Source organism: Castor canadensis, chromosome 5 (genome assembly GCF_047511655.1).
Source record: "Castor canadensis chromosome 5, mCasCan1.hap1v2, whole genome shotgun sequence".
NCBI lineage: Eukaryota > Metazoa > Chordata > Mammalia > Rodentia > Castoridae > Castor > Castor canadensis.
In genome coordinates, this window is record NC_133390.1 from 50,311,209 (window position 1) to 50,324,741 (window position 13,533).

Here is a 13,533-nt window from a genome sequence, read left to right on the forward strand (position 1 = left end):
TGCTTATTTGATGCAAAGTCAGTGTAGTTAAATTAGACATTGTAGGCTTCCTTTAATCATGTAGAAAGTTTCTACATATTTATTTATATCTTTATCTATGTTCCTATTTCCAATCTTCCTACTCTTTGGAACATGGATGTTGCTGCTATTTCTGTTTAATGAAAGGAGTCTTTCCTCTGTGTTTAACCAGAGAGAAGAGGTTTAAAAGTGAGAAATAGGAGTAAATGAAACCTAAGTTTCGATCCGTAGTACATGTATGAATGAGTTATTCTTCTGCAATGTAAACAGTCTCCTTGAGCAAAGACTAGACCTAAAACTTTGCCCTTAAAATCTGAAAGGCACAATAACAGACAAGAGGGCATGTGTAGCAAATAGAAACAGGCTAACAAAAAGTACCCCAATGAGCACTGACCAGCGGCCAGGAGGAGCTGTCATTACTCACTTAATCCGCCCAACAACCCTATTATACAGCAGAGCCAAGGTGTATAGAGGTTCAATAATTTGTCTGAAGCCCGCTGTTTGCAAGTGGTGGTGTAAGCATAAGACCCCAAGCAGTCTCTACTACCAGACTACACAGCTTCTCCAGCAGGAGAAACTATAGACTGAGAGCTTATGTCCATCTACTCTATACATTCCTAAGACATCTCCAAGACCTGTGCATAGTATAGAACCTATGGTCTCTGTAGATAGCAAAACATGAAAAGTCACAGTTTAAAGTCACTAAAAAGAAAATCAATGAAAGTGACTATACCTGAGCATGACTTCTTTTGGCTTGGAGGGGGAGCAGGTCGCACAACTATCAGATATTTCGGCTCTGCATCTGGAAACAATAACAACATTATCAATCAGTAAAATCCTTTAAGGAGGCAGCACACCCAGGTCCTGACTCAGCATTCCCGGGCATTAGTTACTCTTCTCCAGAACCAAGGGGCAGTGAAGGAGAGGACCCAGAAACTGGAAAAAGTTCATACTTCCTGAGAAGTCCATTAAGTTTTTTAATGAAAATTAAATCCAGATTTTCAAGGCAGGCATGAGGAAGAAGTCTTTAAAAAAAAACAAAACCAATTACTATATTGATTCTATGCCACATTTTCATCTATATTTTTCTCTGTAAGGAGTTGTTGTTTTTTTAAATCAGATCATATCAATTTTGTTAGCCTGATATTCCAAAATCAGAAAAGGAGAGGCATACTCGGACAAGCCAGGTGAATCACCTAGTATAAGGTCCAAAATCACTCACTTTCATGGGAACATTTATAAAGCCCCACTTAGTTTTTACTCTGTGTATCTTTTCAGACTGTTTTCATGTTTAGCTGTTTTTCATGACCATTTTTAAGCAGTCATAATTTATAGGTTGATATAATTTTAACTTAAAATAGTGGATCTGTGGAATCAACATAGGTGCCTAAAAACCAATGAGTAGATAAAGAAAATGTGGTATATCTATACAATTGAGTACTATGTAGCCATGAAGAAGAATAGAAATATGTTGTTTGAAGGAAAATGGATGGAACTAGAGATCATCATGTTGAGAAAATAAGTCAAGCTCAGAAAGATAAATGTCACATATTTTCTTTCATATGTGGAATATAGACCTAAAAATAATAATATGACATGAATTTAAAAAGGGGACTGTGGGGGGCAGAACCACCGAGAGAGAGAAGAGGAAAAGGAGAAGGTGATGGGGGTAGTGGTGAGCATGATCAAAGTACATTATATGTGTGTATGAAAGTAGAATAATGAAGCCCACTAAAACTATAAAATAAGTGGGGGATGGGATAAGGGGGATAAGAAAGTAATAGAGGGCATAAATTTGATCAAAGAGCAATAAATGCACAAGTGACAATATCACAATGAAATCCCTTTGTACAATTACTATATGGTAATAACATTTTTAAAATGTATCAATGACATATAACTTTTTTTTAATTTCTTCTATTCATACGTGCATACAATGTTTGGGTCATTTCTCCTCCCTTCCCCTCCACCCCCTCCCTTTTTCCCCCACCCCCTCGCTACCAGGCAGAAACTATTTTTCCCTTATCTCTAATTTTGTTGAAGAGAGAGTATAGCAATAATAGGAAGGACCAAGGGTTTTTGCTAGTTGAGATAAGGATAGCTATACAAGGAGTTTACTTGCATTGCTTTCCTGTGCATATGTGTTGCATTCTAAATTAATTCTTCTTGAACTAATCTTTTCTCTAGTTCCTGGTTCCCTTCTCCTATTGGCCTCTGTCGCTTTAAAGTTTATGCATTGAGGACATCAAATGCTATCTTGTTTTTTGGGGGTTTCTTGCCTATCCTCACACCTCCCTTTTGTGCTCTTGCTTCATCATGTGATGAAAGTCCAATCCCCTTCTTGTGTTTGCCCTTGATAAAGAATGACATATAACTTAATAGAGAATCTTTAAAAATATTTAAATTTGAATAAAATTATATTGAAGCTAATTAGTATGTGCCTATTCAATAAGTGACTAATAATTTATCTGATAATTTCTTCTTTAAATTGATACATCATTCATTTTAGAATGGTTAAGCATATAAATAAATAAACCAAATATATCTAGGGTATACAAAATACCATTCTATCAGCAGCTCTATTGTATTAACTGGGTAAGTACCATCTGTGATATTGCTTCAGGACCCTGAAATTCATTTTCACCAAATTTTATTTGAATGCTACAGTCAACCATAGTTCCCCCCTACTTCTCAGACAGACTTCATTTGTATGTTGGTTTTGTTTTCATCGTGGACTTAGATATTTCCTTCTATCAGTGTGGAACAAAGTCCTTCTAGCCTAAGGCTTTACAGAACTGACTTCATTTGCAGATTGAGACAACCTGGCATCTCAACTGCTTTTAGTGACATGCCTTTGTCTCTTTCTGGACACTTCCACACAGTACCATTTGCTATAACCAGCACAATAACTTTTTCTCTAACTTTTTATTATTGCACAAAGTAACTCAGGCATCTTCTAGAATACACTTTCAAGCTTTGCTTGTGGATTGTTTACTTGAGTCACAACCACCACACAGATAAGAGAGGAATCATGCTGTTCTGTTTCATGCTATTCTTGCTCACTGGGACTCATGTAAATAACACTGAACCTAAATCAAATAAACAAGGTCCCTAGTAGGGATACAATATTCACTGTCTTATTTTATTAGGGATATAGAGCAACACAGGTATTAAGAAACTAAAATGTACTCATGCTTTTCACATGCAGAATTCTATGTTAAGAACTTTACGTTTGGAACTTAATTACTCCTTATGAGAATCCTACTTGCCAAGTTGTATTACCCCAATTTGTAATACTGAGCTCAGTGATGCAGGGGCAGCTTCACAAGCATGCAACATATATGCTCACAAGGGCCCCATGCGTAGCTTAATACCCTACCATAACCACCTTGAAATTCTTGATACTTTTATCTTTGAACTTGTGTTTTAAAAAGTAAGTCTGATGGGCAATAGAGCATGTAAGTCTGATGGGCAATAGAGCAAAAGAGACAGGAACAATATATTGTCTATGGATTGTTACTTCCCAATTTGCATATAAAATTCCAGGAGCTTCATTATCATAGCATTCACAAGGACCCACAAGGTGCAGGAGTTTAGTAAGACTCAAGTGGAAAGGGGCAAGCATGTCAGATCTCCACTTGGTAAAACAAACAGTATGGAATGGTTCATTGAGAGCTCCAACAGGCCATACTTCCCACAGGAGCCAGAGCTTGTTTCAAATACAGAAAGAAAGCAATGGTACTTGAAGAAACACATAGGAACCCCATTGTATACATTCTCAGTCCTGTTACTACTTCCACCTACCTCCACTGAAAATAGCAACATGGAAGGAAAGGGAAAGAGGGCAATTCAGAATTCCTTTTCAGTTTTTCCTCATTCATAAGTTAAAAAAGGACAATATTGCATGCATCAAAAGTGAAAAAAAGTGGGAGTTAGTTTTGTACAGCATTTCTATGATTCTAGTAAGAAAGAAATTCACATGCATATATGATCTACTTCTTAATATATTCTTCAAAACACCCTTTTAGTAACTTCAAGAATTCACTTCTAGCAAACAAAGGCAAATCTCTAGCTTTTCTAAATTATTCTCACTATCATGGAGTGTCTTAGAGCTAAACTTTTGCTTCCTTCCCTAATTCATTATACCTCACTGTTAAAAAAAAAGATTAAAAAAAAGACTAGAAAAGCAATAAACACAGAAGCCAACAATGGTGTCATGATCCAAAACATATGCTTAATTGAGCAATTTTTAAATAATTTTTGTTCTCATGGTCACTTTGCATAACACAATAGGCTATTATAGCCCATCACCAACTGGAACAGATATTGGGACCTGGGTTGTCTCTTACTGCTCATTAAATACTTCCAACTTATGTGGTATTTCAACAGTCTTTGTGCTCCATTGGGAGCATAAGTGTAGAAAGAGAAAACAATTTTAAAAATTCTATTTCTGTTCTGCACTGTGAAATTGCTTGTGGATTTGTAGAAGCCTGGAAATATATATAATATAGTCTTGCCAGAAATTCTGTCAAAACTGATTACCTCTTACAGAAAGGTAAAAATGTCAATTTTCAAAAGTAAAAATGTCAATTTAAGAAAATTCGTGTAGAAACAGTTACTTTAAGTTTTCACTCCTAATAGCTAATCCCGTACAACATTTAAGACTAGTTAAATTTAATTTGGTTAGTATTTAATATGTCCTATGGTAGAGGATAGGAAAGCTTATTGTTTAAAGAAATCTAATACTGAAATTGTTTATAGAAAATTGGATTTTTAGTAATGCAAATAGTCTTCCCATAATTGCTCTGTTTGATGAATTCCAACTCTCACATTTTGGATCTGCCAAGATCTGCATTTCTAGGTGGACTGCTTCAGAATGTTTTTACAGTGATGCTTATTTCTACAATGCAAAGTTTTATCTGCCATGCAAATGTCCACATAATAAACATGAAATAAGCCACCATGATCCCACAAAAAAACATGTAAAGGGCCTAAAAAAGTACAAAATAATTTTACCCTGGCATCATTTTAATGACTTGATTTTGTGTGAAACTAAATTTCTAGACCTATAAGCACAGACCCTGTGATTTGTCATATTTACCAGCTATTACTAACTCAAGGCAAAACAATTCTACACACTTCAGTTTCCTCACTGAAAAATGGGAAAAATCATAGCACATTTTCTCACAGAGTTCTTATGGTTCAAGCTATTTTAAACAGCACTATGGAAAGTGCTAGTTAAATGTTAGCAATGATGATTATTTGTTGAATGTAAAATTATGTGTTTTATAGGATCAAATGACATAAGGGGGGCAAATGCTCAGAAAAGTTTAAAGCAAGCATCACAGATTGCACAATACAAACATCTCACAAAGAAAATTATACACAAACTCATTCATAAATATCAATGAAGTGTTCATTTGCCAGCACATATGCTAAACTTGGAATGATGCAGTAAAGATTAGCATGACCACTGTACAAGGATGACACATAAATTCATGAAGCACTCCATACTTTTCAAGGAGGACACGGTATGATGTATTTTAAGTCCTGAAAGAAAGTAACTGCCAGCCTATATTACAGTATCTAGCAATGATAAACTTTCCTAATTGGAAGAGAAATAAGATATCTTTTATAACTGAAGGAGAAATAAAAACCTTCCATGACAAACAAAAACTAAAGGAAATAATGACCATTAAACCAGCACTGCAGAAGATACTTAAAGGAATCCTACATACAAAAAAAGAATATAACAGCAATCAAGAAAATACAAGAAAGAATAATTCTCACTAGATGAGTTCATAAGCAAATGAGGATTAGGATAGAATCAAATGTTATAAAAATTTTTAAGTGACAGGACTTACTACACATCTTTCTATAACAATTTTGAATGTTAATGGTCTCAATTCTCCAATCAAAACACACAGACTGTCAGATGGATTAAAAAACAAGTACTAACTATTTGTTGCCTACTACTATTAAACCTCACTAGCAAGGAGAAACACAGGCTTAAAGTGAAAGGATGGAAAATTTATTCTGAGCAAATTCAGCCCAAAAGCAAGCAGGAATAGTTATACTCATACATGACAACACAGACTTCAAACCAAAATTAATCAAGAGACAAAAAGAGTCACTTCACACTGATAAAGAAAGTAACCCATCAAGAGAATATAACAATTGTAAGCATATTCATCTAATGTCAACACATCCAATTTCATAAAACAAACACTACTGGACATAAAAGCAGAAATAGATCCCCAATGCAATAATTATGGGTATTTAACTATCCTTCTCTTACCAATTGCTAGGTCATCTGGCCAAAAATATCTACAAAGAAACTGTGGAATTAAGTGACTCAATAGATCAAATGGACTTAATAGTCACCTACAGAATATTCTACCAAACAGTTGCAGAATACACATTATTCTCAGCTGCCCGTGTAACTTTTTCCCAAAATAGATCATATTTATTAAATATAAGAAAAGTGAAAAACCTTCTTGCACTTTGTCAGATCATAATGGAATAAAAATTAGAAATCAACAGCAAAAGAAACTCCAGAAAATATTCAAACACATGAAGACTAAACAATATACTACTGAATGATCAGTGAGTGGATCATTGAAGAAATAAGGGGGGAAATAACAAAAGTTCCTAGAATCAAATGAAACTGAATACAACTCATCAGAACCTTTGGGTATTAAGTAGTAAAGTTTATAGCTATGAGCACCTACTTTAAAAAAAATTACATGCTCTCAAATAAATATATGGTACATTTCAAGCTCTTAGAAAAACAAGAATAAGCCAAATCTGAAATTAGTAGGCAGAAAAAAATGGTAAACATCGGGGCAAAAATTAATAAAATGGAAAATTTAAAAATTACAAAGTATCAATGAAGTATAAAAAGCTGGTTCTTTGAAAAATATAAACAAGATCAACAAACCCTTAGCCAAACTAACCAAAACAAAGAGGGAGAACCTGGGTGATGGTGGCTCACATCTGCAATCCTAGCTACTCAGTAGGCAGAGATCTGGAGGATCACGGTTCAAAGCCTGCCCAGGCAAATAGTTCACAAGACCTTATCTCAAAAATAGCTAACAGAAAAGGACTGACAGAGTGGCTCAAGGTGTAGGCCCTGAATTCAAACCCCAGTTCTGCAAAAAATAAAAAGGGGGTTTGGGGGGAGAGATCCAAATTAATAAAATTGGAGATAGAAAAAAAGGGTAGCACAACAAATACCAATGAAATTCAGACGACCATCAGGGAATATTTCAAAAATTTCTATTCCAATGAACTGGAAAATCTAGAAGAAATGGATAAATTCTTAGACACATATGACCAACCTAAATTGATCCAAGAAGCTATAAACTACCTAAGCATATGTGTAACAAGAAATGAGATAAAAACAGTAATAAAAAGTCTCCCAACAAAGAAGAGTGTAGGACCAGATGTACTCACTGCTGAATTCCACTAAACCTCTGAGGAAGAACTAACACCAATGATCCTAAACAATTCCATAAAACATACAGAGGGAATGCCACCAAACTCATTCTATGAAGCCAGTATTACCTTAATACCAAAACTGGATAAGAACATAATAAAAAAAATTATAGAACATTTTTCTTGATGAAAAATATGCAAAAATTCACAATAAAACACTTTCAAACTTAATTCAACAACACATTGAAAAGATCATGCACCAAGATCAAGTTGGTTTCATTCTAGGCAGGCAAGCTTGGTTCTACACACATAAATAAATAAACATAATATAACACATAAACAGAATCTAGGACAAAGTCATGATAATCTCAGTAGAGGCAGAAAAAAACCTGTGATAAAATTCAAAATCCTTTTATGATAGGGGCTCTGAAGAAATTAGGAATAGAAGGATCATTCCCAACATAAAATTTATAGCCAACATCATACTAAATGAAGAAAAACAGAAAACATTTCCTCTAAGTCAAGAATGACACAAGTGTGTCTAATCTCTCCACTCTTACGCAAAATAGTGCTTGAATTCCTAGCCAGAAGACTAAGGCAAGAGAAAGAAATAAAAGAGATACAAATAACAATGGAATAGGTCAAAGTATCCCTTTTTGCAGATAAAATGATCCTGTTCTTAGTAGACCCTAAAGACTATTCCAGAAACAAAAAACAAAAACAAAAACAACAGAGAGAAAAACCAAACTCTTACAGCTGATAAGTACTTTTGGCAAAGAAGCATGATATAAAGTCAACATATAAAAGTCAGTAGCTTTTCTCTATACCAACAATGAACAGACTGAGAAAGAAATTAGGTAAACAACCCCATTCACAATAACCTCAAAAAATTCCCTATGAATTAACTTAATTATGGAGAGGAAAAATCTCTACAATGGAAACTACAAAAACATGAAGAAAGAAATAGGAGACTACATTAGAAGACAGACTCCCATATTCATGGATTGGTACAATTAGTATTGTGAAATTGGCTGTACTACCAAAATCAATCTATAAATCAATGCAATTTCTATCAAAATCTCAATGACATTCTTCAGAAGAGACAGAAAAATCAATCTTAAAATTCATATGGAAGCACAAAAGACACACAATAGCTAAAGCAATTGTGAAGATAAAGAACAATGCTGGAGGTATCACAATACCTGACTTCAAATTATTCTACAAAGACATAGTAACAAAAACAACATGGTACTTGAACCAAAACCCATAGACCAATGGAATAGAACAGAAAATCCAGAAGTAAACCCATAAACTACGGCCATCTAATTTTCAACAAAAGAACCAAAAACAAACATTGGAGAAAACACATCCTCTTTACAAATATTGTTGGAAAATCTGGAATTCCACATATAGAAGACTGAAATGAGACCCCTATCTCTCACCCTGTTAAAAAATTAACTCAAAATTGATCAAAGATCTTTAAAACCCTATGGGAAAATGCTTGAAGATTTAGGCACGGGCAACAACTTTCTGACCTGAACTCTAATTGTTCAGGTAATTAAAGAATTGACAAATGGGATTGCATTAAATTAAAGAGCTTCTGTATGTCAAAGAAGATAATTACCACAATAAAGGGACAACCTACAAAATGGGAGGATATATTTGCAAGCTATTCACCAGAGAAGGAATTAATATCCAGAATATATAAAAAATAAATGCCAAAAAATCCAATTCATAAATGAGCAAATGAATTAAAGAAGCAGTTCTCAAAAGAAGCACTACATATGGCAAATGAATACATGAAGAAATGTTCAACAACCTTCGCCATAAAGCGAATGCAATAAAAACCACACAGATTATACCTCATCCCAGTCAGAATGACTATCATCAAGAGAACAAACAACAACATATGCTGGCAAGAATGTGGGAGAAAGGAACCCTTATACATTCTTCTTGGGAATGTAAATTAGTACAGTCACCATGGAAATCAGTATGAAGATTCCTAAAACACTGAATATATAGTCACCATGGAAATCAGTATGGAGATTCCTAAAACACTAAATATAGAACTATCATATGTTCCTCTATTCCACTTTTGGGCATGTATCCAAAGGAATGGAAGTTGTCATACAATGGGAGATACTGTGCAACCATGTTTCTAACAGAACTATTCACAATAATCAAACTATGGAATCAACCTAGATACCCATCAACTAATGAATAAAGAAAATGTGGTATGGAGTATTATTTTCATCATATAGAGTGAAATTATGTTTTTTCATGAAATCATTATGTTGAGCAAGATAATCCAAACTCAGAAAGACAAATATTACATATGTTCATTCATACATGGAGTCTAGAACTAAAAAAAAGACATAATTGTAAAAGATTATTTGGGGTGGGGAACAACAGGAGAGAGAGAGTAAAAGGAGAATATGATGTGGGGTGAATATGACTGAAGTCCATTATAAACAAATGTATGTATAAATATATATGAAAAAAGCACAATGAAACTCGCTAAAAGCTAAAAGGAGGAAGAACTAAAGTGGAGGGTGGTATCTATACACAATGGAATTTTATGCAGCCATGAAGAAGAACGAAATATTATCATTCGCTGGTAAATCGATGGAATTGGAGAACATCATTCTGAGTGAGGTTAGCCTGGCCCAAAAGACCAAAAATCGTATGTTCTCCCTCATATGTGGACATTAGATCAAGGGCAAACACAACAAGGGGATTGGACTATGAGCACATGATAAAAGCGAGAGCACACAAGGGAGGGGTGAGGATAGGTAAGACACCTAAAAAACTAGCTAGCATTTGTTGCCCTTAATGCAGAGAAACTAAAGCAGATACCTTAAAAGCAGCTGAGGCCAATAGGAAAAGGGGACCAGGTACTAGAGAAAAGGTTAGATCAAAAAGAATTAACCTAGAAGGTAACACACACTCACAGGAAATCAATGTGAGTCAATGCCCTGTATAGCTATCCTTATCTCAACCAGCAAAACCCCTTGTTCCTTCCTATTATTGCTTATACTCTCGCTACAACAAAATTAGAGATAAGGGCAAAATAGTTTCTGCTGGGTATTGAGGGGGGGGAGCGGGAGGGGATGGAGTGGGTGGTAAGGGAGGGGGTGGGGGCAGGGGGGAGAAATGAACCAAGCCTTGTATGCACATATGAATAATAAAAGAAAAATGAAAAAAAAAAAAAAAGAAAGAGTAAAATAGTGGGTGCATTTGATCAAAGTATCTTATATGCATATAAATAAATATCACAATAATATTCCTTTGTATAATTAATTTATGCTAATTATTTTTAAATAAAAATGTCAATAAAAAATCTTTTTAAAATATCATTAAGCATAATCAAATATAATTTATTATAGGAATGCAACATAATGGGATGGGGATTGTAAATTCATTTCCACAGGTCATGAAAAGATATTTGACAAAATACAATGCCAATTTATAATAAATAAGGGCTTAATGGAATACTTCCTTATTATAAAATATATTCTAAAACATCTAAGCCTTTTCTAAACAGTCCACATTTACTATTCACACAGGAACCTTTACATACATTTCTATTAAGTAACTCTCCCAAATTTCATCAAAATATTCCACTGTCATTTTTTTAATCTTTTTGTTAGGGTTATACTATGTTCTATTTTTGTAACCTGCTTCAGTTTTTTCTTTATTATTTTATCTGAGACATAGATTAGGTAAATAAACAGAAAATGCTGCAGCCAACCACACTATGTTCATTTTCCTTTGAGAATTCACTTTACAGAATACGTTGTCATTTTTGTTTTCCTCTGTTCTCAGAGAAGAGCCCAAAAACAGCAATTTGCAAGTTGATGTGAGTGAATTTTATGTTAATATCTTTGCTCACCATCTGCTCTATTTTACTTACATAGGAAAATCATAAATCCTCCAAAAACATACATGTAGGGCATAAAACGACAACTGTGGCAATCTTTTCTTATCCCCTTCCTAATTCCTTTCCTCAGTTACTGAAATCATAAGGGATAAACTAAAGTCAGGCTGGCATGCAAATACCTTGTTAGAGACCAGAGCTGTGAAGAGTGTGTAAGTTTTTCTCTGGCAGGCGAGGGAAAAGACACCCTCTCCTCACACTGCAGTGCTTTAAAGATCTGGGTTTTTTTGGACTCAGTCAAGGTTTTATGCCCTTTAAGAACAAGAGAGAAGTTGCAAAAGCAAAATGTATTTCAACTTGTTTCTGAACCTCTTAAGACCAGTCCGTAAACACTTTTTGTGAGTAGGTTTAGTTTTGATGTTAAAAAAAGAAAAGCAGAATTACTTATATTATGATTTGGAGCCTTAAAAAGACTTAATCCCTCATGAATTGCCAAAGACAGGGGAAGAGACAACCCCATGTGAGGACCAGTGGGAAAGGCTGGAATTGCATGCAACAACTGGGGTCCGTGGCTGGCTGTAATGCTGGAAATAACTCGTTGGGACACAGACACTGGATACCTTGACCTGCACTCTTAGAAGATCAACAAGGAGAGTACTGGGCACTGAACCATGAGCTACTCTCAGAAAGGCCTCCTCTGAGCATCTCTGCCGGTCCATGCTGGCCAGTAGGCACCTGTTTGGTTGGTGAAGGACCAACACACATGGACTTAGTGCAGGAGAGGGGGCTGTGAAAGTAGACGTGAGGTTCTTCAATTGCATTTAAAAGACCAGTCTCCTACTGGGCTGCACCATCAGAAAACGGTGGCTGCACGACCACTGAAAAATGGGGAAGAAATGCAGTCCTAATTTTTTTTAAAAATTAACATCCTGCTAATCCAGTAGGTGAGAATTTAGTAGTTTCAAATTGATCTGCAGACATAAAAGGCAACATTGTCATATCTGAACCCCAAATGGTAATTTTGCAATACTTTATTAAAAGTATTTTGTGAAAAATAGCATATTAAAAATTCCATATTTCACCATGCCTAAGACACACTCTTCCCTCAGGTCTTAACATCTCTCAAACGCAACTTAAAATCAAAGGTGTCTGGCGGCTGGCAGTTGGGCAGGCACAGTTGTGATCTTGCTGCCATTGTCTGACACCTTCTAGTAAGGACAATGAAGTGACAGCTTCAAAGCTGCCAGAAGAGGGTCAGAGATTTGGAGGAAAACCAAAGAACCGATTCTAAAATGCTGTCAGTGTTCTTGCTAGCACAGAAAATGATACTGTGTGGAAAGGCAAAGCTATTGATACCCTTAGTCAAAAGGGAAAGCAGAGGAGTTGGACTCTCAAGGGGAAGACTACTCAACAGTAATGAGCCTTTATTTTGCTTATATTTTACTTTTAATGTGCTTTTTAAAATAATAGACATCTTCTGCTCCCAAATCCCAAGCCATAGTCTAACTATAAAATACCTCAGACAAAACTAAATTGAAGTACATTTAGCAAAGTACTTAACCAGGACCCCTCAAAACCATAAAGGTCATCAAAAACAAGGAGAAGCTGTGAAATCGACACAGTGTACAAGAGACCTAACTTCTAAATGCAATGTACTACATGTATGTACACCTGTAATCCTAGCACTCGAGAGGCTGAAGCAGGAGGATCACAAGTTTAAGGCCAGCATGGGCTCCATAGTGGTACTATGTCTCAAAACAAAATAAAACAAACAAAAATGTAATGTAGTATTCTGGATGCGATCCTAGAATAGACAAAAAAGTTAGGTGAAAACTAAGGCAATTGAATAAAAGTATGTACTTTAGTTAATAATGTATCATCAGATCATTAATTGTCAAAAATGTATTATATGAATATAAGATATAACAATAGAAGAAAATGGGTATAAAGTATACAGGAATTCTCTGTATTATCATTACAACTTTTCTATACATCTTGAACTCTTCTGAGAGCAGTGAAGGGGGTGAATTCAAATATATATTTGGTACCTTGTAAGAACCTATGTAAATGTACCATGATTTTATTAAAAGTCAAATTTTCCAAAAGAGAGAAACAAATAATATAATATTTAGGTATCAATGAGCCAAAGGAAGAGTTTTCAATTCATACAAAATAAAACTTCTAAGGGATATGAAAGCCGG

The 13,533-nt window shown here is 34.9% G+C and overlaps 1 protein-coding gene and 1 non-coding gene across 20 annotated transcripts in view; one reads left to right on the forward strand and one right to left on the reverse strand.

Annotated features, from left to right (window-relative positions):
• Abi3bp (ABI family member 3 binding protein) overlaps positions 1-13,533 on the reverse strand; it is a 242,276-nt gene that overhangs the window by 150,185 nt on the left and 78,558 nt on the right. For all 19 annotated transcript variants that reach the window (XM_074073008.1, XM_074073007.1, XM_074073003.1 and 16 more), the window contains exon 3: positions 752-820. In XM_074073008.1, coding sequence (XP_073929109.1) covers positions 752-820 — 69 coding nt within the window. The remainder of the gene's footprint in view (positions 1-751; positions 821-13,533) is intronic.
• LOC141423587 (U6 spliceosomal RNA) lies at positions 5,431-5,536 on the forward strand. Its single transcript, XR_012448432.1, has one exon. It is a non-coding gene; the product is annotated as a U6 spliceosomal RNA (small nuclear RNA).